This window comes from Falco punctatus, assembly GCF_963210335.1.
Source record: "Falco punctatus genome assembly, chromosome: 3".
NCBI lineage: Eukaryota > Metazoa > Chordata > Aves > Falconiformes > Falconidae > Falco > Falco punctatus.
In genome coordinates, this window is record NC_137582.1 from 14,009,903 (window position 1) to 14,033,994 (window position 24,092).

The following is a 24,092-nucleotide window of genomic DNA, read 5'->3' on the forward strand; positions in this document are numbered from 1 at the left end:
CAGCTTTGGGACAGGTGTGGGGGCAGATGGTGAGAAGCTGGGCTGGGCATAGCGGGAGGCGTGGTGGGGCTGACAGGCATCACTGGCATCACTGGGCTAACAGGTATGAAAGTGCTGTGAGGCTGCCCTGCTGGCATCCAGGGGTCTCTGCTGTTAGTTCGGTGGTCATTGCCGGGGCATCCCAGTCACTCTGGAAAGCGCGGGGGTCAGTGAGGGTATGGCCGTGATGGGCAGAAAGATCCCGCAGCGGGGCTGCTGGCAGCTCCGTCTTGGGCTGCTGCTGGTGCTGGGGTGTCGTGGGTCGGCGCTGGCTCAGACCCCCAGCCGGGGTTTGGAGGGGTGCAAAGCCCGTGGCGAGCGGTAGCCTCAGCCTGTGCCGTGGGCTGGGCGGTGTTGCGTTGTGAGGGCTGTGACGGAGGCAGCATTCGTTCCCAACTGCTCGAGGTGGAGCGGCTTGCTGCGAAACCTCTCGTCTCTCCGCTGGCAGGGGTTTTGCTGAGCATTTCTGCCTGGAGGAGAGGAGGGTGGAGGGAAACGGGCTGGTGCCTCCCCACCTCGGCCCGGCGTGCTGTGGCACCGTGGTGTGACACCGCGGGCTGTTCCCGGGCAGCAGCTGCAGTGCGGTTCTGCTCTGGGATCTGCTTCGTGCAATCATCCGTTTTGTTTCTTTCTCTGCTGGTTGTGGGTTCTCCTGGCTCTCCTGGTTGTGGGTTCTCCTGGCTCACAGTGAGGGCAGGAGCTGCCAGCTCTCGTCCCTTGGAGCATGTCTCAGGTGACCAAAGGTGGGTAGCACTGTGGGGACTGGCTTTCAGCCCCAAAGCCCTTCGCTCCTTCCTCTGCCTCCAGCGGGAGCTGAGCCATGCTCCTGGAGCTTGCAGCACGGCTGCGGGCCGGGGGCTGCGCTCTGGGGAACATCCCAGGCGCTGAAGGCAAGGGCTGGAGTGGGAATTACGAGGAGAGCTGTGGTGCCCAGGGCCGGCAGCGAGGAGCTCGCAGGAGCCCACCCAAGGCTTGCTGCCAGTCCCGCGGGAGCATTGCTGAGGGAGCTGCAGCCCGTCTCCCTGACCTTCCCGAGCCAGCGGCACGTCCTGGATGTGGGCAGACGTGCAAATCCTGCAGCTACCTGTGACTTCACAGAGCAAATATGTGGTGGAAAATTGCTCTGCACCCGGGCAGGCCCTATCACACAGCTGAGAGCAATTGCCGCACAGCTCTCTGTGGATGGCCGCCCGTCCCCCCGGCGCCAACCGGTGAGCAGACATGGCCTCCCGAGCTGGGAATGCTTTTCTGCTGGTCCTGGGAGCTTTTCACCTCTTGCAGCGTGGCACGTGCCCCACGTGCATCAGGAGCAGGGCAAGGAGGTGAGCAGCTGCACGGGGGAATGGACCTGGCTGCTGCCTCCGCTCACGGCTGTGCCTGCTGGACGCAGCCCATCGGCGCTTGGCTTTGCACAGAGCCTGATGCTGCCAGCAGCGCAGCTGGGGAGTGCTGTTAGAGCAGGAGGAAAGCTGCATCTCCTGCAGCTGTACCTGTGCAAGCACGTCCCTTTCTGGCTGGCTCTGGAGCTTTTTCCCTGCTCCACCCGGACAGAGCAGTGCCTGCGCTCGGCTCGTGGTCACGGTGATGAGCTGGGAGAGGAATGTGTGGCTGGAAGAGGCCCCACGGGATCGGTGGCAGCATCGCAGAGCTGCTGCCTGCCAAGGTATGCGCGGCACGCTGTCTGCCAGGGCACTGCTGCTCGGGCCCTCCTCTTCTGCTGTCCACAGCTAAAACTGTGCCTTCTGCACCTTGTTGGTGCCGAGCTGCGGCTCGGCAGCTTTGCTTCAGCTTGGATGCTCCAGTGGTGCGGGGACCCAGCGGATTGCCGGCACCGTTCCACCAGGCCCATGCAAAGGCAAACCGCACTGCCTTGCCGTGTTTTTATTTGCTTGAGCACCGATCCCCTGTCCCTGCATGACCACAGCAGCCTCGGTGTGGGTGGGGACAAGTTGGCAGCGTCCCTTGGAATTGGTGAAGCATCATTTAAGTGTTGAGTGTTACGACCTCATCTGCAGGACTCGAAAGGGCTCCACTGAATCGAAGTTTTCCTCCCCAGTGCCTCCAAATTTCATTTCAACAGTATCCATCACTGCTTGTGTATGCCTCTGAGTCCTGCCTGAGAGGCAGAGAGGCTTTCCAAACCTCTTTCTCCAGCTTCGAAACCACTAATACTGAAATTAAAAATCTAAAAATTTCCATCCCCATAAAGCGGAGCACTTCCAAATCCCAGCACCCAGCCGGGCTCCCTGCGAGCAAAGCACCAGACATGTCAAACTAGCAGCCCCACACCCGAGCCGCTCGGGGCCTCTGAACCCTTCAGCGTGAAAGGAACGGCCCATTGCCACTCTGTTAGTGCTGGGGGAGCTGGGCCAAGCTGTGGCACGAGCTGCCTCTGACGTTCCTGTAGCCGAGGGCCGTGCAGAGCAGCGAGGGAACCCTCCTGCACCTCCTGGCCGGGGAGCTTAGCATGCCTGGTGGCTGTGTGCTGTGCCCGGCTGGGGGACGCTGCCCTACCCCAGCCCGTGGCTTGCTGGTGGCAGAGGGCCGTATTTCCCAACGCTGGACTGGTGTATGTGGAAGGAGGAGCTGTGGACAGTTGTGCGCTGCTTCCCAGTGCTGAGCATCCCTAAGCCCTGCTGCTCCCCCCTCGTCTTCCCCACCGCAGAGCGTGGCCCCCAGCCCCTCCAAGACCCACCCACAACCCTCATAATTCATCCCAGGCAAATTGTAAAAGCTTTCGGTCATCTTTGGGGAGCGCCTGCGACCGGTGTGGAGCAGCCCTGGGTCCCAGGGGACTGGGCTCTCCAGGGCTCACAGCCGTTCCTGTCTTCAACAGCTGGTGTCCCCTGCACAGCTGGGGGCAGGGTGCGGTGGTCCCCAGGACACTGGCTGGCGCGCCTTCGGCTGCCCACCTCAATCCCGGGCCCCGGGCAGTGGCCAGGTCCCTGCTGCGCTGAGCAGGGAGATGCTTTGTGGCACGTTTTAGCCATCCAGGCTGGGCCCACCTGCACCGCAGGTACTCGCCAGCGCTAGCAAGGGGTGCCGTGGTCTGCTGGCTCCCCGTGTGCCGTGGGGTCCGGAGCGCTGGCTCCTCTTCCCCCTGCCGCAGCACATGGAGCCCACCGCCCCAGTGCCCTGCGCTGCCTCCCATCTTCCTGGCCTCTTTCCTCTCCAGCCCCCTCTCACGGCATCCCCCCCAGTCCTGCACACACACGGTGCCAGCGTACCGGTGCCAGCGTACCCCTCCCCGCCGAGCTGGGTGCCAGAGCACCCCGGGTCCCTCCCACAGAGGGGGTTCCCAAGGAGGAGGGGTTCAGGATGACCAGCAGCCCGTGTCCCTCGGGGAGGTCTGGGTCCCACTGGCAGGGCAAGGAGAAGCTGGCGTTTCTGGTGCGTGCATGTATCGCCGGCAGAGCTCAGAGCCCCGGCCCACCAGGGCCCCGCACTCGAGCAGCCGTTTGGCACAGGGACTGACCCCCATTGGGTTCCCGAGGGGCTGGAGGGAGCGAGGAGGAGCTGGCAGCCCCTCACCTGCTGCTCGAGGGGACCTTGACTCCATCTTGCGCATTTTATAACCTCAGGACGCTGTTTTGGTGACATAAGGAGCATTTCATTGCCCTGCAGCCAGAGGCCCACGCAATCTCGGAGCGAGCGCCGGCTGGAGGAGCGCCGGCAAGCGCTGAGATGCCATGGCGTATGTGTGTAATTTATTTCCCCAGGAAACTCAGCTCAGCTGCAGCATCTGGTTTTCACTGAGTCCCTGCTTTTTACCTGGTCCTCCAGCTGGGTCTAAGCGTAGCACATGGGGCTCAGTGCTTGCCCCAGGCCACCCTGTGGGAAGGGTCGTTCCCCCCCCCCCACCAAACCCTGCGCTTGGGCTCAGTCCCAAGGGCAGGGGGGCAGGCGGAGGAGCTGTGCCTGGTGCAGGGAGTGGACCTCGAGCTGCGGCTCCATCGCTTGCTGACCGGCCGGTGTTTAAAGCCAGTGTGGGTGAGGTGAAACCAGAGGTTTATTGTGTGAGAGGGGTCAGGGGCTCTGGAAGGAAGGAAGTTCCTGCCCTGAGTCTGAACCATATCCATTTTTAATTATACAAATTGCTCAGGCTTTATATTATCATATCAATGACATGAAACACCAGCATGTATTGATTAAACTCAACAAATGCAGCACCCCAGGACTCAGAGTTCAGGGGATGGAGTGGCTCAAAGCTGGAAGGGGACAGGGAGAGCAGGGTGTTTCCATAAGCGGTTTCACCAGCGCTGCTCAAGTCAGACCTGGGACGGGGCACGTCCGAGTGCCCGCTCTCCCCCAGGAGCCGCCTCGTGTGGCATCCGCAGAGACCGGGGCAGGGACTCCCCTTCCAAGGAGCCCCGGAGCAGGTCCCCTGCCCCTTCGGCTCACCGGGCAGCGGCTGCATTGCCTGCGCCATCACGGAGTGTCCTTGCGCAGCGAGCATTCCTCTGAGCCGCCGCACGCGGTCCTGCAAAGTCCTGCCGCGTCCGTGTTCGCCTCCCATCTGCGGTCACCCCTCCGAGCCGGGGGAGGACGCCTGGCCTCTGCCAAGGTGTGTGTCCGGGTCAGGGTAAGGTCCTCCGGGGCGATGCCGTGCAGCTCTCCCCAGCAGCAGGGTGAAGGCAGGAGTGTCCGTGGCTGTGGTTTTGTGTGTGTGGCTTTTCCATCCTTCCTCCTTCTGCTCCTCCTTGTTGTCCTTCCTGAAAACTGTGATCATCTAGCTCCGAATCGCCGTCTTCCTGTCTCGGTCTTTACTCTGCAGAGAAAAAGGAGAAGGCCAAGTTAAAAAAACACACCTGGGGCTGGGAGTTTTGCCAGGACGCTGGCTGCAACCTGGGAGCCTCTCGCTCCTCCCCGCGCTGGTGCTTGGCAGGAGAGTCCTGCGGCAGCTCTGCTCTGACAGCTCCTGGGAGCCGTGGGGCAGCTTTCCCGAGGTGTCATTGTCATCCCTCCATGTCTCTCGGCAGGGGGTAGGGGTCTGGAGGAGTCAGCAGGACCCGGAGCTGCATCTGCCCCAAAGCCCTGCTCCTGCAGGTGCCTTCATATCTGCCCTGGCCCTGCCAGGGGATTCCCCTTACTGCCTCCCCTCTGCCACCTGCGCTCGTCGGGGTGCCTGGCACTTCACCGCCCTGTGCCGTGCCCCAGCATCCAGCCGCCTGCCTCCCGAGCCCTCTCCCCGCACAGAGGTAGCGGCAGGATGGGAACCCTCTACACTGCCCGAATCGCCGATAGCAGCGCTGGTCTGGGGGCCTCTGCAGCCCAAGTTCCTGCGGTCGGGACCTCTGCGTTCTGCTGAGGCCTCAAAAACACTAGCCTGTCCCTGTCCACCTGGTTGGGGACCGCAGCTTGCAGGAAACTTTCCTGGGCCATCGCAGAGTCCTCCTGGCCAGCCCCTCGGTGGCAGCCGGGCTGCGAGTTGGGTTTTGCTCCCCGGGCACCAGAAAAGCCCTCCACCACCAGCACCAGCACTGCCACCACTGCCACCATCGCTGCCACCACAACCAGCACCACCAGCACCAGCACTGCCACCGCTATCAGCACCAGCACCACCAGCACTAATACCACCGCCACCAGCTGCACCAGCACCACCACCATTACCACCAGCAGCCCCACCAGCCCCACCACTGCCCCAGCCAGGTGTGCGCAGGCAGAGCTGGCGCTTCTCCTTTCCAGTTTGATGGGATTCCTGGCTGTCTGGAGTTTGACCAGGTTGGCTGCAGGTCTCTCCACCCAGGGACCAGGTGTTAGGTGGTGTTTCCACTTCTTTGCTGGCCTGTGGCTTGCCAGCGTGTCCCGGCTGAGGCCACGTCCCGGGGCTGGTCCGCAGGGCTTGCTGCTGCGCAGCCTCCCCCACGGCTGCACGTGCGGCCCCTGCTCTGACTCTTCCTTTGTTACCAGGGGTGGGGAGGGGAGGGGAAGGGGAGTTCAGCTCAGAAATGGTAAAATTAAATTTCCCAGATGTTCAGGCCCCAGGAGTTCTTGTGCTGTCTGGAGAGGAAATGGGGATTCGGAAAATCCCGCCTCATATTTTTTCCCCTATCACCTTGCCTTTCCGCTGCCATTAAGTGCAGCAGGAACAGTAAATTACAGGGCTGCGGAGCTGTCCCATCTTGTAGATACCGTGGGGGGAGCGGGGGGATGGCGCTGGGGCAAGGCATGGAGCTCCTGGGCTCTGCCCGTGGCTCTGGGCAGCTCGTCATCCATGCCTGCAGGCAGCTTTTGGGGGTGCGCACAGAGCCCTCCACTGCCCGGCGCTGTCCCCATCCCTACAGCCCGGCGATGTGCCACCCCATGCCCAAATCATGGGGTTTTGCACATAAAACCTGCAGGTGGGTCCAGACTCCCGTCCCCACTGGCTGATGCCAAGCCCTGGCCGTCCCGTGGGCTTGGTGGCAGGGTGACCGTGGTCTGGGTCGTGGCAGGAGGGATGTGGGGAGTGCTGGTGGGGACAGCCGTATCAATGAGGGCGCTAAGCTCTCCTCTCTGTGCCTGGGACGAGGGCAAGGGGGGGCTCCATCCTGGGGTCGCCTCAGCCATGCCTGTGCTGGAGCCTGGAGCGGCTGCTCCGAGCGGTGCCTCTGGGTGCCCTGCAGCTGCAGCTGCCCCTGCAGACCCGTTGGGGCAGGGCACCGCCGGCCACGGTGGAGCAAGGGCGGCTCTCCCAGTGCTCTGTGCCGAGCACCCGGGCTCAGCCCTTCCTGCGCCTGCCCCCACTGCGTCCAGCGTGGCACTCGGCGCCGCAGGGGAGGTGGCTGCCAGCGGTTTTGCTGCAACAAGCAATCAAACCTAAGGGATACAGGCAAAGCAGTGTGTGACAGGAGCCCAAACCCATCATCCCACTCATCCCTCTTTTTCTTCCTCTCCCCCTCCTCACAGTTACTCTTACCCCTGACGTAGGCTGCGAGTTTCTCAGTGTTGAATCACAAGCCTGCTCGGCCGAGGCTGCCCTTAAAAAAGCTTTGCCAGCATTTTGCCTCCCGAGGGACAGAGCATTAAGAGCCAGCAGCTCTGAGCTGGGCACCCATGGCTGCACAGGGTCCAGTCAGCAAAACCCTCTGTGATCGGCTGCGTCACTCACCCCAGGTGCCGCGGCACCCCCCTGTGCCTGTGGCAGGGGCTGGCGGTGGTGGTTCAGCCAGACCCAGCACACCCGCGCTGCCTTCCCGGCACTCAGCCGCTGCCTGTATTGCCCCCTCCTGCTCCGTGCAGTGATGCCAGCTGCCCTGGCAGGGCTCCTCGCCAGCCCCAGCCCTTTTGCCAAGCCCCACAGGTCCCTGCAGGCCAGGTTAAACTCCCCCCTGAGATCCCTGCTCTCCTGCTTGGTTACCTTGCCCCTTCCCGAGGTCCTGTCCTAGCCGCCCAGGAAAACCTGCACTCCTCTCATCACTCTGCTCCGGCCCTGTGCCCTGCCACATCTCTCTCTACTGAAAACTCCTCTCTGCTCCCTTTCCCTGGGACCAGAGCTGGTTTGGTAGATGCTCTGGAAGAGTTTGCTGCAGGGCTCGTGCCTCACCTGCCCCACGTGCCCCCTGCCAGGGCAGGCATCGGGCAGGGGCTGGGGGTCTGCACGGCCATCACCTTTCTCTCCCCATGCTGCCTGGAAGCGCTGCAGCCTCTCTCCTCCTGCCCGTTCCTCTGGGGGATGGCGAGGCACAGACCAGCCTGCGGTGCCTGGCTCTGCCCTCCCTGCCCGCCTGCTCTGCCCACCAAGGGTGGCTGCAGGACCTGGAGCTGCTCCGGCCCCTGGCACAAAGCTGGTGGCACTGAGCCGCTGCCTGCCCCTCCGGCTCCTCCGCCCGGGATGGGGGGCAGCGTGCACACACAGCGGGTACCCCTCTGTCCCTTCCCTCCGCTCTGATTGACACGGGGGCCCGGGGGCTTCTTTTACAGCCTTGCCATGCCCCAGGCTCGGTTGCTTCTCTCTGACACGTCACCTGGCTGGCGGTGCTGGCGGTGCTGGCAATTAACGCCACGGCTGTGCCATGACCCCAGCCTGCTCTTTGCAGGGCTCCCACCTGCCTCCAAAGGGCTGGCTGGGTCAGGCGTGCCACCTCAAGGTCAGGGGAGAGCGACCATGCTCTGGGCCCCCCCAAGGGGCTGCAGCATGGGCTGGGTGCTCTCTGTGGGTCTGGGTTCCTAGAAGACGCAGAGGGGAAGCTTGAGTGTCACTCTGCCTGCGCCCCAGGAATCAGGTATGGCTCTGCATGGCTGGCCTAGGTGGGATGTTCTGCTGCCGCTGTGGTGCTCGTTGCACTGTTCCTGCCCGTGGGTGATGGCACAGGTCAGCCCTCCGGTGAGTCAGGCTGGGGGCTTTAGCCGTGGTTGCCCTTGTGACACCTTTTAGCTCCCGGGTGGTCTCAGTGTCCCCTCCCTGGTTTGCCTTCTGTGCAAATGCGTGCTCTTGCGCCAGAAGACGGAGTGGCCACTGCTGGCCACTCTTCCTTCATCACTTCAACTGGTGTGCAATGCCGGCACTGACTGCTCAAGGTGACCCCCACTCTGCCCCCAGGCCCCCTTGCCCCTCAGTCCCTTACAGCTCAACGCAACGCAGGCAGCAGGGACAAGTGCTTGGTGAGGGCGGGTGGCACACAGAGGATGCTGCGAGGGCCCTCAGCCCAGAGCAGCTTTGGCAGGAGGCCTGCCTTGGGTTTGGACTTACGGGCATTTACACAAGCCCAGTCCACCACCCCCGACCCAGGCAGTGTGCGAGCTGCTCGAGCTGTGGCTCTTCCCGACACGGTCGCTGGAGGAGAAACCTGATCGTCCCCCCCCACAGTGAGTGCTGACGGGGACGATGGCACAGGCAACAGCCATGGAGAAAACCCAGAGAAGCACAAGCCTGGCGGGGATGATGGGTGTCCAGGGCACCGTGGCCCCGGGCCCCCACTCCCGGCACTCTCTTACTGGAGCGGCAGGAGCCTGCTCCCTGGCAATGCTGGGGACTGTCCCCTCCGTCACTGCCACCCGCCCACACATTGTCCTGGAACGCCTGTGGCGAGTGCGACGCTCCTACCACTTGGCATCCACCTCCCTCCTGCTTGTGTCCTCACTGGGGCTTGTCCCCACGCGGGTTTTTAACTTTTTGATTAGTTCCGGGGGAACTGACAGAAGCCTGAGCAGCCGCCAGCCTCGGCAGCTCCTTCCTCCAGCGGGCGGGGGACACCTACATGAGTCATTTTAAAGAAGGATCTTTCCAGCGAGGAGATGGTGTTGGGTTCAGCGCTATCTGGGAAAGTCCCTGGGATAAGGCGTCGGGATGCCTGGGTGCGAGGCAAGGCTGAGTCATGCAGCATGAATCTGGGCAAGCCCCTTCGCCCCCGGCGTGCTGCTCAGCCAGCGAAAGTGGTTTGAGGCCTTTGGTTTGAGGCATAGGCCGTGGAAAGTGCTGCCCAACTCAGCTGTCCCTTGGGGTGCCCGCAGCATCTGGCAACCCCAAACACCCCATCCGAGCCCTGTCCTGTGACCCCTGTCACGAGAAGGAGCATCTGCACAGCAGCCCACACCTTCTGTCCCGTTTCCCCTCTCTCAGTGACGGCAGATGCTCACCCACCGCATCCCTGGTGCTCCTGCCTTCCCCACCAGGGTGCCTGGGGGCCAGGTGGCCACGCTGTCTCACAGGCTTGTGCCACGTCTGCCATCTCCTGCCAAATTCCTGCCAAGCTTTTAACGAGGGGAGCTGAGACATCAGGTGTCACGGCTCAGGGGCAGCCTCCCACGCTCGGGTGGGGATGGCATGCCCGGCGTGTCCAGGGGCTTTTGGGCAGGAGGTTTTAGGGAGCTGGCCACAGCAGGCACCTGCAGGCTGGCCGGCTCTCACGGGGGAGCCGGTGGCACATCTGGCACCAAATGGACGGCCAGAACCGGTGGCAGGGGGCAAATGGGGCAGGGGCTTGCCAGGGGGCACCACAAAGGAGAGCCCTCCCAAGGTTACCCTTTCTTTGGCAAAGGCAAGAAAGATGGAGGCAGATGGAATCACATACCCAAGGCCATGTCGGCTGAAACGACATCCTTACCCGTGAGCGAAAAGGCATGGTGGAAAAGCAGACCTTTCTGAGGGGGACGGGTGGGCCGTGCTGAGCTGAGCACCCAGCAGCACGAGGCAGTGTATATTCTGGTATGATCAAGCTGCTCTCCTCTCAGCTCAGCGTGGAGCGAAGCTGTGTGTGTGTTTGGGAGAGAAGTGGCTCTGCCTCCATCCCTGGTGGGACAGGTAGGTGGGAAGGGGGTCCTGGAGGAGCTGAGCTCCCAAGCCGGTGGGTGCTGGGGCGAAGGGCCTGAGCTGCCGTGCACCTTGGCCCTGGCTCGGTGTTGGCCACGAGGCGAGGCCAGCAGCCCCGCATCGAGCTGCCTTCTCCGGAACGGGACGGTGGCCATCTGGCTCCCCAGAGCCAAGGCACCCAATGTCAAACGGACTGTGAGCTCCCAGCTGCGCCAGGTTTGCAGCTCCAGAGGAGACTGCTTCCATTTCCTCACCATTTGTCACAATACCTTCCTGATAAAAGATGGTTGATTTTATTCCTTTAACACACAATAAAACCTATCGAGTTGTTATCTGGCCGTAAAATCTCAAGCACAGAGCGAGTGCACTGCTTAGGCACTGTCTGTTCGGACCCGTCTTGCCAGCGTGAGCCTGACCTAGCTTATTTCTCAGCCAAACCCAAGTATCTCGTCCCCTTTGACTGCCACTCCGGATCTAATCTCGCCAAGGTTTATCCAGATGAGCTGCAGGAAGGGAGTTGGCCCATCTTGGCCCAGGAGTCCTGCGCTGCTTATCCTTTCCATGCGCCTTGGCACATGTGCCTGTCCTGGGATTTGCTCCTGCACAGGAGCCTGTGCTGGGAAGTGATGCAAAAGCCATGATGGGAATTTATCAGAATTGGTGCAAAAGCGGAGATGGGGATTTATTGGAGTTGATGCAAAAGCGGCAATACCAGCAAAAGAGGGGGAGAATGCTTGATCTTTGTAGCTGTTAGAGGAGGTTTCCCAACAGGCTGGTAACTGGAAGGTGGAGTTTTCCAGTTCAGCCCTGTAGGAGCTTCTTCCCCACCTGCAGCCTCTGTTTTTAAACTGGGCTGATACTGGCTGGGGCAGCTTGCTGGGGCACGAGGGCACTCGGCAGCTGGTGGTCTGCATCCCTCACCCACTGAGAAGCGTTGGACTCTGGGGCTTGTGAAAGCTACGGACGGGGCAGGCTCTTGGTCTCCCCAAGTGTTCGTCTTTGATGACCTAAGGTTTAGCGGCGCAAATCCCAGCAGTTGCAAAGCCTCCCGACGCCATTCCCTCCTGCCTGCTGCTCCCAGCTCTGTCTCCTTCTGTAGTGAATTGGAAAGGATGTGCAAGGGGGATTAACAGCGTTTGGGGTTTTCCTGCTCCGAAATACTCAGGCTGTCAGAGTTTGCTCGTGACTGGTTTTACCGCCACTGCTTCATGCTTAATGAGCCTTGAATCCTTAACAAAGACTTCTCCCTCTTCAGGGCATTACTCACTGGGGTTAAACAGGTTCAAACGGTGCAGCATGCGTGCACGGCTCCGGCTGCCCTCCCGACACCTCTGCCTCAGCTCTTGCGCTCCCCTTTACCTCTGCCCTGCCAGAGACCATCTGCACCGGCCAGGAGACCAACAGGTTTTTAAAACCCCGCTGCCCGGGGCACAGCCTTCTTGAGCAAGGCTGGAGGCTCTTGACAGCCACCTCCTCCCAGTGCCTCCGCTCCCCCGTGGTTCTGTGTGCCTGGCAAGAGCTGCCCCATACGTTGGGAGAGCTCTGAGAAGGGCTGCAGCCCCGCATGGCTCCCCTGGGGCAGCTTGGCTTTCCCCACACTGCTGGAGGTCTGACGGCACAGGGAGCTGCTCGCTGCCTCTCCTACCCGGTGGCAGTCAGGCAAACAGCCCCCGGAGCCTCGGCAGAGCTGCCGCTGGAGCTGGATTTTCCCAGTCTGGCTGCCAGGCTTGTGTCCTGCTCCACCTGCCCCCCTCACCTTCCGTGGGCGGTTGGTGCCCACCCCACCGGAGCCGTGGGCTGGCATGGCAGGTGCTGGCTGGTGCTGGTGCCAGGCAGACAGGCAGACAGCCTCTGCCGGGACGCAGTGGGGAGCGCACATCCCTAAGGACAGGGGGCTGAGAGCCAGGAGCTGGGGACACTGGGTGGACTGGGTTGGCTGGAGTGTTACAGCTCCTACTCGGCGGTGGAGACTCACCAGTGCCTTCGGCAAACTGGGACAGCCCGTCCCACTTAGCAAGTGCTCGTGGGGCAGAGCTGTTGGTCCCCCCGATCCACTGGGATGCTGGAGGGGCACCTAAGTGCCCTGGCGGTAACCTCAGCTTCTCCCCATCCCTGTCCCAGCACGGCTCCCTGGGACACCAGGCCTGCAGCTGGGTGCGCACGGGATGGAGCAGCTGGCCCTGCGGCCAGCCACTGGCCCCAGGGGGCTGGTAGCCCTGGCTGCCACCAGTCCCACATCCAGACCACTCTCAGCTCTCCGTCTGCTGCCTGTGCTCTGCCCGAGGGGAGAGGCAGATTCTTTCCAGACTCTTACTTTCCCTCCGCCCGATTTCCAGCTCCTAAAATCCCCTCGCCCTTGCAGGGTTTCCCCTTCTCCTGTCCCTTTGCCTTTCAGCGAACGTGTGCGAGGTTTGGAGGCAGCTGCTGGGGGCTTTGGGCAGCAAATCTCTATGTGCTGAAGGGAGGCACCGTATTTTCCACCCCCAGGTTTTGGGCTTGCCAGCAGGGTCTGGCGTGCTCTGCAGCTCGTGTCGACACAGCTCCTCTCCCCCCGTCATCCCATCTCCCCTTCGGCTCACAGCAGCCCCAACAGCTATAGCCAGCACCCCGGCGCTCCCCTAACCCCCTCCTCGCGCGGCTGTGGCTGGGGACACCTGGGGGTCCCCCAACACGACCAGCGCAGCCCCCTCCGGCCAAAAGCCCCGGGGGGACGGTGCGAGCAGCCACTTACCAGCTTCCTCTGGTTGCTGAGGCAGAAAGTGCAGATCTGTTTGGGCTGGGAGTTCTCGGTGTCGCGTGCGGGGGGGCTGCCGCCGCCGTGGTGGTAGAAGGCAGGGGTGGTGTGGCAGGGCTGCCCGTCCCCGCACGCCTCCCCCACCAGCAGCACGTTCCCCAGGTGGGAGATGTAGCTGGAGGCCAGTCTCAAGGTCTCGATCTTGGAGAGCTTTCTGTCGGCCGGCTCGGTGGGGATGAGCGTGCGGAGGGCGGTGAAGGCAGTGTTGACGCTGTTGGTGCGGTCACGCTCCCGCGCGTTGGCCGTGTGACGCTGCCGGGGCTCCCTGTTGATCCGGTTGGGTTTCTTGCCGCTCCTGCGCTTGCTGGCCTTGAGGCCGTAGCCGTCGGCATCCAGGTGGTAGGGCTTCTCGTCGGAGCCGGAGCTCTCGCTGCCGTTCTCCTCGTCCTCCGACAGCATGCTGATCTCGGGGTACAGGTACCGGCTGGGGGCCGAGCGCAGCATGGCAAAGGACATGATGGGCGATGAGGGGACACTGGGGGAAGCCGCGTGGGGACCGCCGTGCTCTGCCGACCTCCTCCTGCTGCAGGCAGCCTCAGCTCCAGGCGCTCATGCTGCTGCCCCGCGGGGGTCCGGGGAGCCCCGGCTGGCTGGCAGCTGGTGTCGCCCTCCCCGGGCAGGGGCAGGCTGGGGCTGGGGGGTGGTGCTGTGGGGGCCCCCCTCCCCAGCTCCCCGCCGGCTGGCTCCGCACACTGGGGCTACGGGCTGCTTGCAGGCAGCGCTGCCTGTTTCCTCTCCCCACACATGTGCATCTTAAGGCTCCGAGTGTGGCAGGAGCTGGGAGTTTTATAGCAGCAGCAGTGGTCAGCCAGGCCCCTCCTCCGGCTCCGGCAGGCAGCCCTGCTCCAGCTCTGGATGTGGGAGCCCGACAGGCTCACGCCTACCTGAGCTCACCCTCCATCCCCGCAGGGGAATTAACCCTTCAGGGCTCGGGGGGAGCGGGTTGTCCTGCCCGAGGCCAGTGGGCTGCAGGCACCGTGGCCAGGATGAGGATGGGAGCGCTTGCTGTGGTTCACCTGCCAGCCCTGAGCCTCGGCACGTGGTGGGCACACGGTGACCTGGGCGGCTTCCTCGCCCATTGACTGCCTGGACACGAAGCTGCTGGGGGGCGGGCACCGGTGTGGGGGTCCCTGGGGGCTCCCAGAGGCCCCCAGAAGATCCTCAGTGCTGAGGCAGGAGCAAGCCCAGTGCCTGCGGGGCTCGTGGGCAGCTCACACCTCAGGCAGGGTTGGGGACAGGGCTGTGTCACCCCCAGGCTGGGGCTGGGGCTGCTCAGCAGTCCCTGCAACGAGAGCCCCTGAGAGCACTCCCTCCCCTTCCCGCAGCATGAGCAGATCCATCCTGCTGCTGCTGCTGCTGCTGCTAATGGGGCAGAGAGGGAGGAATTAACCCTTGAGGAGCTGCCCACCGGCACACCTCCACCAAAGCTCCTGCCTGGTGCATGCCTGCTGCTTGAATTTGCTTTAATTTCCACCCCAGATAACAAGAACATCGTTTGTGTCTCTGTCACCTGGATAGGTGCATGCAGGTACAGAGCCTACTTCTGTCCCTGTAACCTCCCCCCATAGCCTGTCCCATAACCATGCTGGCTCTGCTGAGCCTGCAGAAGCCGGCACCTGCTGGCAGGGTCGACTTTGCAACCTGCCCCAAACTACCCCCTGCTCCCCTTCCTGTGCCAGCTCACCTCATGCAGCAAGCTCGAGCAGATTCCTTGGAGGACAGAGGGCTTGGGGGGTCAGTCAGGGGTCCCCAGTGGCTGCCACTTCAGCGGGGCCGTCCTGGCTGGCTGTGCCCAAACGTGGGACCAAAGGAAATTTTCTGTGCTCCGCAGGTGAGCTTAGAGGCTCGTGGCAATGGGACCCAGCTCTGGCTTTGCTCTGCAAGGCTCTCCGCTCGGTGGCAGCCCCAGGGCCACTGGAATTCATAGCGTAGATTGTGGACCTGGAGCCACAGAGGTGCTGCAAGGCTGCTCTGTAGCTTGCTGGCCCTTGCTGCAGTGGCAGAGGGCAGACAGGGAGGTTCGGCCCTGGTGAAGGCCATCAGCCTCCTCCTCTGGGGCCAGGCATGTGGGAATCCCCACAGCATCCTGGGCCACAGAGCTGCCCCTAAGATGTGGGGACCCAGGATGGGTCCAGGGAACCTGTGGACCTCCTAGCACTGGAGCAGGCTGTGCCTGAGCTGGCAGGGAGTTGCTTCAGCTCCAGGCTGCCTTGTCCCAGCTCCATAACCTCGTCCCTTCAGCTGTACACTCTGTCTTTGTGCAGGGAGAGCAGCAGCACCCACCAAAAGCCCACCCATGTCCGGGCACATCCCCCTGCCCGGCAGAGCTCCTGCCGCCCGGGACCCTCAGGGTAGCATCACCCCCTGGCAGGGTGGCTGCAGACCCACAGCCTGGGGGTTGATGGGGCTCAGGGCTGCTCTCCCCTTGCCAGCAGGAGGGACACCGGCTGCTCTTGGGGAGGGGGGGACTGGCAGTCCCCAACAGCGGCAGCTCCAGCCCTGCCTGCATGCAGCCCCAGGGGAGCCAGGCGAGACCCCCCCTGCTCTGCTGGTACAGCTGCCTCATGGCCTTCGAGTGCACTGCGTGGTGTAGTGTGCTGATAAGCAGCAGTTTAACTTGGCCAAAAATGGGAATTGCCATTTGCTGGGGAGTCTCGGGTTTCCCCTCCGTGTCGGCGGTGGTGGTGCACGGTGTGTGCCCCCCCCCACCCCCTCCCCGAGCACACTCCCAAGCAGGAGCTCCACACAGGGTGTTGTCACTCCGAGCCGGTGTTTTGCACCTTTGCAGTGCGCTACCACAGTTCATCAGCAGCCTCGGCAGCTTCTGAAATCTAAGCCACTGTCATCTCCTTCCACAGTGCTGGGCGCTCACCATGTGTGCTTTGGAAAACCAGGCTCCTGTAGGCATCTGCTTTCGTTTAGCTCCGCTAATGATCTTGCTTTTCTCTAGCACCTTCTATCCAAGTGCAATCCCTGGGCGCTTTTCTTGCGCTGTCCTTCCTGGTGAGAAGCACATCCATCTGCCTGTGGCTCAGCTCCTCCGGCTCGGGGCGGGATGGAGAGTGGTCCTGTGTGCAGGTGAAGCTCAGCCCCGGGTCAGGCCGTTAGCACCACACCTGGCACTGGCTCGGAAAGCCCCAGTCTTAAATAAGCAGAGATTTTTGGCACTGGAGATTGCAGCATCCCGACCCCTGGCCCTGTGGCTGTCCTGGCTTCCCCAGAGAGCTTCCATGATGTCCCGCTTTGGGCATTGTCTTCCAGGCCCTGGCGAGCCTGGTGTCAGAGCCTTCTCCCAGGGAGGCTGTGGAGCCATGGCCGAGGAGTCTGAAATTCCCGGCTGCGGTCCATCCCCTGCCACAGCTTTATTACCTGGAAGCTTGGCCTGGCTGCCTGCAATGACGCCATGGCTCTGCTGCAGAGGAGGTGCTGCCTGCAGCAGCTGCCTGCCTTGCCTCCCTTCCTTTGTGGTCCCTTTTAAATCTGCCTCCCCCCTCTTCAGGAGCTGCCCCCTCCCCAGTTAACAGCCCTGCAGAGCGTGGGGCGCTTGGGGTGGCTTTCCTGCAGACAACCTGATTCCAGGCTCTGTGGAGCTTCCTTCCCTGCAGAGTGTGCCTGGTGTTCGTGCCCTCAAGGACCCCGCTCCTATGGGAAGTGTTGCTGGGGGTGCAGAGCCCCCCCCAGCGCTGCTGGAGTCTGGACTGTGCTCACCCCGGGGAGCATCCGAAACGCCCTTGTGCCATGGTGCTGGGATCCCCAGCACCCCACCGGCACCCGGGCACGCCGCTGCCGTCCCTGGGGTGGGGGGGTGGGAGGGCCGAGCTTGCCCCGTCCCCTTTCTCCTCCACGTGGACCGGATATTTTCAAGAGAAGAATCTTTCCTACGAGGCTCTCCAGCTGCCAGGAATGTGCGTCTAGGAATGCCCAGGACCCATCCAAGAACAACTTCCAGACGTGAGGCTGAGTGACGGCAGTCCCTCGCGCCGGGGCTCCAGACTCCCCCGCGCTCGCCCGGAGGACGCGGCTCATGTGTTAACGGCACAGGAGGCAGCCCAGCTGCCCGAGTGGGTGGGTGGGAGTCGAGGGGAGGGACACGGGGCTACTGCGCTGCTTCGACACTCTGAAGAAACTCAAGTCTGGGAGGAATTTGCTCCTTCCTCCACACTGTGGGGCTGCGGAGGGAACATGGGTCCCACCGCTGTGGATTAGCCCCCTGGGGGAAGCCACAGCCCGGCCATCCTCCCGCCGCGGCCCCAGACATGCGTGTCCCTACGGGATTTTGTCGGGGCCGAGATCCCCATCCTGACCTACGGAACGGCACCATCAGTGCTCGGGGTTTGCTTCCTGCCCTGGAGCCACCAGGGCTGGGGACACCCAGTCGGGCCTCCCAGTGTTCTCCCCAGCGGTCACTGGGGTGTCGGTGCCAGGCACATAAGTGCAGGGGCAGGAGCAGTGCGTGGGGCACGCTGCTGGCGCCAAGGCCGTCCCTGCGTGGGGGCACCTCCCGTTTCGGGGTGCGGGCTGGGGCGGCCGGGGTGCGCTCCCACGTGGCCAGCACGGGACCCTGGGGCTCTCGTTTGAGGAGAAAATGTTCCAGGCCTGCTGGGATCCTGCCTGTGCTCCTGGCAAGAGCTTTGCCCAGGGATTCCTGCGTCAAGTCCGCAGCTCCTGGCGGAGCTGAGCTGGCCTTCGGGAAGAGACGCCCAGTCTGGGCTTCCAGGCTCCAGGCAAGGCAGCGCTCCCTGTGCAGCGGCCCGGGGTGTTAAAAATACTTGTTTGTCTCTGCGCCGACTGTGTCCCTGCAGCTGAAGGCTGCGGCCACCCCTGCTCAGCCGCGCCGCGGTGGGAGCGGCCCCCCTGCTCACGTCTCTCCCCGCGTGAGTGGAGCCTGTGTTTATCAGAGAGCATCACATGGGGAGAAAGGGCAGAGGGAGCAAAGCTGCTCCGATCTGTGGGCCGCAGAGCCCAGAGAAATAGTTCGTGTCGCTGTCCCCGTGTCGTCACCTGGGTACCCATCCAGCCGATCCTCTAGTGTCCTCTCGCTCTGTGGCCCACCGCCGTCACTGTGTCCCGCAGAGGTGAAGCAGAGTGGCTCCAGCATTGCTGCCTGGCCAGGACTGCTGCGTCCCCTCCCCTGCTTCTCCCCAGAGGCTCCGTGGCCCTGCCGGGACAGGTGCTTATGCTACAGATGTGGCGGGGCGCAGCTGGGCGGGTGGCCGTGCACCTCTGCTGGGCCAGCATGCCTCATGCCACCTGGGTGCTGACAGCAAGCGTCAGCTGTCACCGAGCCTGTCACCGGTCCCTTGGCCTTTGCAGGCCCCCAGGGGGCTGCTGTGAGCTTGAGAAGTGGCAGGTTGGCCAGAGCAGTCCCCGTGCCTGTGGGGACTCCTGCCTCGACACCACAGCCCCTCGGGGAGCCAGTGTCTGCTGCCCCATCGCAGAAGTCTCCTTCCCAGGTGAGGCAGCAGCTCCAGCCCCGACAGCCCTGGCGGCGGCAGGCGGCTGCCTGGCCAAGAGCTGGCACCACCACCTGGAGCTGCAACACCGCACGGGAGAGCTGCGGGCATCGGGCATCTCACCGGCATTTCCTGGGCTGTGCCGGGGCACCCAAGGGATGGGTGGCTGCAGAACAGCCTGTGCCAGGCTCCCAGAGCTCCTTGGATAACAGCCTGGCTTCCTGGATAATGGCTCGGCGGCTGCCAGCCACGGGGTGAGGCTTCCGGAGATGTCTGTCTGTCTGTCTGTCTGTCTGTCTGCCTGCCTGCACGAGCCCCAGTGGGGCAGCTGCGGAGGGCAGCACCCAGTGGGGTTCCGCCTGCAGGTGCAGGGGCTCTGCCGGGTCGGTCGCAGGTGGTCCAAGGAGCCCCCCGTAGCCTCCAGCCAAGCGCAGCAAGTGGCTTCCCAAGACCGGGCTGGCCCTTGCTGATGCGGAGGGGAAAATTCCTGCCCGGATCCCTGTGGGGGCTGCGCACATCCTGCACTGACTCTGTTCAGAGAGTGATGGATGGGTCCAACACGGGCCCTGGGGCTCCTGCCGGCTGTGCCTTCCCGAGGCTCCCAGTGCCTTTCTGTGGGAGGCTCCGTGGTGTTTGCAAGTGTTTATGGGGACCAGATGGTGCCGCGGGGCGAGGGTGACCCCTGACTGCGGGGTGTATGGGGCACAGGTCACCTTCACACCTTTATCCCCTGTGGCCGTAACTGGGGATGGGGTCTCTGCGTTCTGCAGCACGAGGGCAGCTGGGGGAGGCCAGAGGGCCCTCGCCCCCGGCTCCTGCCTGACCCCACCAGCCCCGAGGTGCAGGATGCGGCCGGGGTGGGTGAGCAGCAGGGGCTGGCACTGGGGGCCAGGCAGGACCACCTGCCCGGTGCTGACCCCCACCAGCAGGCTGCATCCTGCCCTCGTGTATAGGTGCAGGGGCTCCATCCCCAGGGCATGCCACGGGCTTGCTGCCAATGGCGCTGAGCCGGGAGGTCTGCCTTGCTGGGGCTGCCTCGCTGTTTTGGAGAATTTGCCATGTCCGTAGGCACTGCTGCTGGGCGGTGGGCTAAGCGGGAGAAGTTTCGCTGCTGGCTTTGAATCTCCCTTTGCCAAACGTGTCCTTGCTCCCTTCCAGGGAGGGTGCGGAATGAAACACCCCCAGCTGTGTCCTGGCATCGGGCCCCCCAGTCGGTGCCCGGTGCCTGGGTGAGCTCTTTGGGGGGGCTCTCCATCCTCACCACTCCCCTCTGAGCCCTGTGCGGGTCCTGCCAGGGAGCTGGAGCCGGTGGGTGTCCGGAGCCCCTGCTGGGGCTGGTTCCTGCCCCCAGCCTCTCCTGAAGGGAAGCGGAGCTGCTTCAGCACTTCCCCCATCTTCCCCAGCACCCCCCAGACCACAGCAGGTCAGGGACAGCCCATCTCCGCAGCGTGTCCCCGTGCAAGCTGCTGATGGGGCCAGGGCAGCCGTCCCTCGTGCCACCCGCCGGCACTGGGGCCAGGCGATGCGGAGCCTGCCGGCATTTCCAAAACTTGCCCATAGTGCCGGCTGGCCCAGTCTGCCACGATGCCAAGGGCTGCCTTTGCCCCAGAGCCTTGGGACCCCTGGCCACACGCAGAGGCCACGGAGCCATGGGGAGGGACAAAGCCACCGGTGCACTGCGGGCAGCTGCCTGCGGCCAGGCCGGGCAGCCAGGAAATGCAGCGGCTGGCCAGGTGCGCGTGCAGGGGGAGCAGGCCTGGCAGCTGGCGATCGGAAAATGTGAGGCGCACTCCTGCCTGCGGAATGGACGCAGGAATGTGCTCAGCCGTGGCGCTGCTGACCGCCCGCAGCCCCCTGCCCGCGCACGCCGGCAGGCAGCTGAAGCCTGGCCGCAGCCAGCGCCACGCTCCGCCGTTCCCGTCCATCAAACCCTTAAAAGGTTTTTAAAAACTTTCCTGCTGCTGTAAATGAGCCCAGGCGCTGCTTACCTTGACTGCTTGCATCCTCTGCCCCCAGCGCAGAGGAGGGGGGTGCACATCCCCTAACGAAGCCCACGCACGGCGCTGGCGTTGGAGGTCGGACCTTGCTGAGCCCCCTGCAGCTTTGGGGTCACTGCCCTGGTGCAGCCCCCCTCCAGCACCGTGCCACCCCGGCAGGGTGTGGGTGCCAGAGCAGTGCCGTGCAGCAGTGAGAGCATTGGCAGCCCGCAGCTGGGGTCTGCTTCGCTCCCACGGGGTTTGGGGCATCCCTCGCTACAAGCCGTGGGCAGAGCACCTGCCTGGGCACTGTTATAGCTTTTCGGTGCCTGCAAGTGGGCAAGAAAGGGGCAGCGGCGTTCAGCCAGTACCTGGGGGAGGGAGTGGGGTGGGTGGGCATCACATGGCTTTCCTGCCCTCCCTCCTTTTTTAACCACCCCAGTTTGGAATGGTGTCCCCTCCCTTCACACCATTCCCCTCCACTCCCCTCCAGGACATTCGCAACACGGTGGGCAACATCCCCATGGAGTGGTACCAGGACTTCCCACACATCGGCTACAACCTGGAGGGCAAGAAGATCTACAAGCCCATCCGGAACAAGGATGAGCTGGACATGTTCCTGGAGAAGATGGAGAACCCTGACTACTGGTGAGCATGTCAGGGAAGACCACATTGGTGCGTGGCGTGATGTGCTTACCACGTGGAGTGTGTGTGTCCACACGTGTGTGCACCGGGGCTTGAAGTGCCCCAACTCCCCAGAGCCCAGGACTGGAGAACACAGACTGGACACCTCGAGGTCCCCCGGTGTGACTCTGGGCACATGGCTTTGGGAGCCCAGGGCTTCATGGTAGTCCCCCGCTACGGGACAGACGCCGCAATCCAGCCCTAACCCTCTCTCTGTTCCCTGCAGGCGAACGGTCCAGGACAAGGTGACGGGTGCAGACATAAAGCTGACAGATGAGCAGGTGGACTTGGTGCATCGGCTCCAGAAAGGGCAGTTTGGGGATGTCCACTTCAATCCCTACGAGGTAGTGTGATGGCACGGCCCTCTGCGCTTGCTCTGAGCCCTGGGTTGTCCCAGGATGGGGCCAACATGGATCTGTGTCTCCCCAGCCGGCCGTTGACTTCTTCACCCACGAAGTCATGATCCACCCGGTGACAAATCGCCCAGCGGACAAGCGGAGCTTCATCCCCTCCCTCATCGAGAAGGAGAAGGTGAGAGGTCTGACTGCACCTTGGGTGAGCTGGGAGCGCAGAGCCGAGCTCTGCCTGTGATGGCAGCCCCCACGCAGGCCGCAGCACTGAAGGCTGACGAGCGTGGCTGCTCTCCTGTCTGGTGGTCCCTCCTGTCCCTGCCATGTCTCACCCAGCCCCACTCACCCAGATTGTTCCTGCTGCTGCAGTTCATGTCTTCATCTAAACCTGTGCCAAGTTCTCCGGTCCTGCGCAGCCCCACTGGGCTCCCAGGGCTGCAGAGCTGTGCCCAGAGACGTTCATTTCCATCCTCGCATCCCACACCTCCTCCTCCTCCCCAAGCCTGAGGAGTCCTGTGGCTCCTGGGGTTGACCTCTCCCTGCCCCACAGGTCTCCAAGCTAGTCCACGCCATCAAGATGGGCTGGATCAAGCCCCGTAAACCCAAAGACGACACACCTACATACTACGACCTCTGGGCCCATGAGGATCCCAACTCCATCCTGGGCCGCCACAAGATGCACGTCCCAGCTCCCAAGATGAAGCTGCCTGGGCACGAGGAGTCCTACAACCCCCCACCCGAGTACCTGCTCAGCGAGGAGGAGGTAAGGGGGCACCGTGAGTGACTAGAAGCCACGGGGGAAAGCACTGGGTGCAGGGGGAGCTCAGCTGGGACCAGAGAGGGCTGTGCTGGGGAGGGCAGCAGGGGAAGGGCTGCGCCTCGGAGGGGAACCCTGGAGACCACATCATGTGGAGATGAGACCCCGCAAGGGAACTGAAAGCAAAGGTTCTTCCACCCCTTGAATGAAAAGAGCAGTGGGGGCAGCTCCCAGGGCGCAGCGTGTCCCTGTGACAGCAAGGCGCAGCCTCCAAGCTAAACTACTGCGGGGTCTCCTGGTGCATGCAGCGGCACGTTCAGCCCAGGGGACTGGGGGAAAAAAAGCAGGCGGTGAACCCCCAGCAGGCTGAGGAGGGCTTGCTTGGAGGCAGGCAGTGGGTGCTGGGGCAAAGGGGGTAAACGCCATGCCGGCTGGTGGGCAGGCGGCCCCAGGATGGTTCTTGCTTGGCGCAGGGGGATGTGCCGGGGCTGGGGCAGCAGCACCTCGCCATCCAGGGGTCCTGCTGGCCCTGCTGACCCCGGTCCCCTCCACCCCGCAGAAGCTGGCCTGGGAGCAGCAGGAGCCGGCCGAGCGGAAGCTGAACTTCGTGCCACAGCAGTACCGGTGCCTGCGGGCAGTGCCTGCCTACTCCCGCTTCATCCACGAGCGCTTCGAGCGCTGCCTGGACCTCTACCTCTGCCCGCGCCAGAGGAAAATGCGGGTGAGGGCTTCTCCTACCCCATCATCTGGATGCCCTGGGCATGTTTCTGAGTGGCCCCTGCTCAAGCCTATGTATGCCCTGATGCCACGCAGCTGGTCAGGGGACCGCGATGCTCTGGGGCACAAACTGCTGCTCCTCACGACCTCTCGCCCCTCCTCACCTACCCACAGCACCAGCCCCAGCTCCCTGCAGAGCTCCTGAGCTGTGACAGGGGCCGTGCCCACGCTTGCAAAAGTGCTGTCCTATGATCCCCCTCTGGCTCTGAGCCACGCACCTGGGCTTCCCAGCTGGAGCCTGCCCTGGTACGCCTGGCACCAGCACCGGCCAAGTGCCAGGGGGCCGATGTGCCGCCTGAGCGTGTCTCACCGCCTGCCTCTCGCAGGTCAACGTGGACCCAGAGGATCTGATCCCCAAGCTGCCGAAGCCGCGGGACCTGCAGCCCTTCCCAACCACCCAGGCCCTGGTGAGTGGGTGCGCCGAGCCAGGGGGGTTGGTGTGCATGCCCGTGGCAGTGGGCTGTGCCCAAGCCGCTCCGGGTGAGACCAGGCATGCCCACGCACCCGTAAGGGCTTTTCTGGCCACAGCTGCTGCCTGCTTGCCCCCAAGGGAGAGGAGCTGCCTTGCAGCCCCCGCTGGGCAGAGCCGGGCAGCAGCAGGGTCCTGCCTGTGGCGGGTGAGGCAGGGCTGGGATCAGCGCCATTGCAGATGAGCAGAGCGGGGGACCTGCCCCAGGAAAAGAGCAGGGGCCCCGGGTCTGCTCATGCAGGGCGGCTGGTGGCATGCAGACCTGCTTTCCCCTAGACACAGGTGACCCCCAGGCCCCCCTCTCCCTCGGTGAGGAGCCCGGGGCAGGGCAGGGAGGTCCCCACAGAGGAGCCACTGGGCTGCGTGGGGCCCTCACCCACTTCTCGTCTCCCTCCCCAGGTCTACCGTGGGCACACCAGCCTGGTGCGATGCCTCAGCATCTCTCCCAGCGGGCAGTGGCTGGTATCAGGTAAGGAAGGATTCACTCCCCAGCCATGCTGGGTGCCACCAGCCCAGCCCCAGCCCCAAGCCAGTGGCAGTCGGGGCAGCCGGGCTTCCTCGT

General features: G+C 63.5%; 2 protein-coding genes across 2 annotated transcripts in view; one reads left to right on the plus strand and one right to left on the minus strand.

Annotated features, from left to right (window-relative positions):
* The window catches only part of BOP1 (BOP1 ribosomal biogenesis factor), a 69,931-nt gene that overhangs the window by 41,780 nt on the left and 4,059 nt on the right, over positions 1–24,092 (plus strand). Inside the window, exons 4-10 of the mRNA XM_080381682.1 lie at positions 20,987–21,141; positions 21,404–21,521; positions 21,607–21,708; positions 22,078–22,290; positions 22,844–23,005; positions 23,388–23,468; positions 23,930–23,999. Of these exons, the coding sequence (XP_080237808.1) occupies positions 20,987–21,141; positions 21,404–21,521; positions 21,607–21,708; positions 22,078–22,290; positions 22,844–23,005; positions 23,388–23,468; positions 23,930–23,999 (901 nt within the window). The remainder of the gene's footprint in view (positions 1–20,986; positions 21,142–21,403; positions 21,522–21,606; positions 21,709–22,077; positions 22,291–22,843; positions 23,006–23,387; positions 23,469–23,929; positions 24,000–24,092) is intronic.
* SCX (scleraxis bHLH transcription factor) lies at positions 696–20,978 on the minus strand. The gene is made up of 2 exons (XM_080381715.1): positions 13,002–20,978; positions 696–4,807 (listed from the first exon to the last, which is right to left on the minus strand). Exons 1-2 carry the CDS (start codon positions 13,518–13,520, stop codon positions 4,769–4,771), a joined length of 558 nt encoding a protein of 185 aa, XP_080237841.1. The 5' UTR covers positions 13,521–20,978; the 3' UTR covers positions 696–4,768.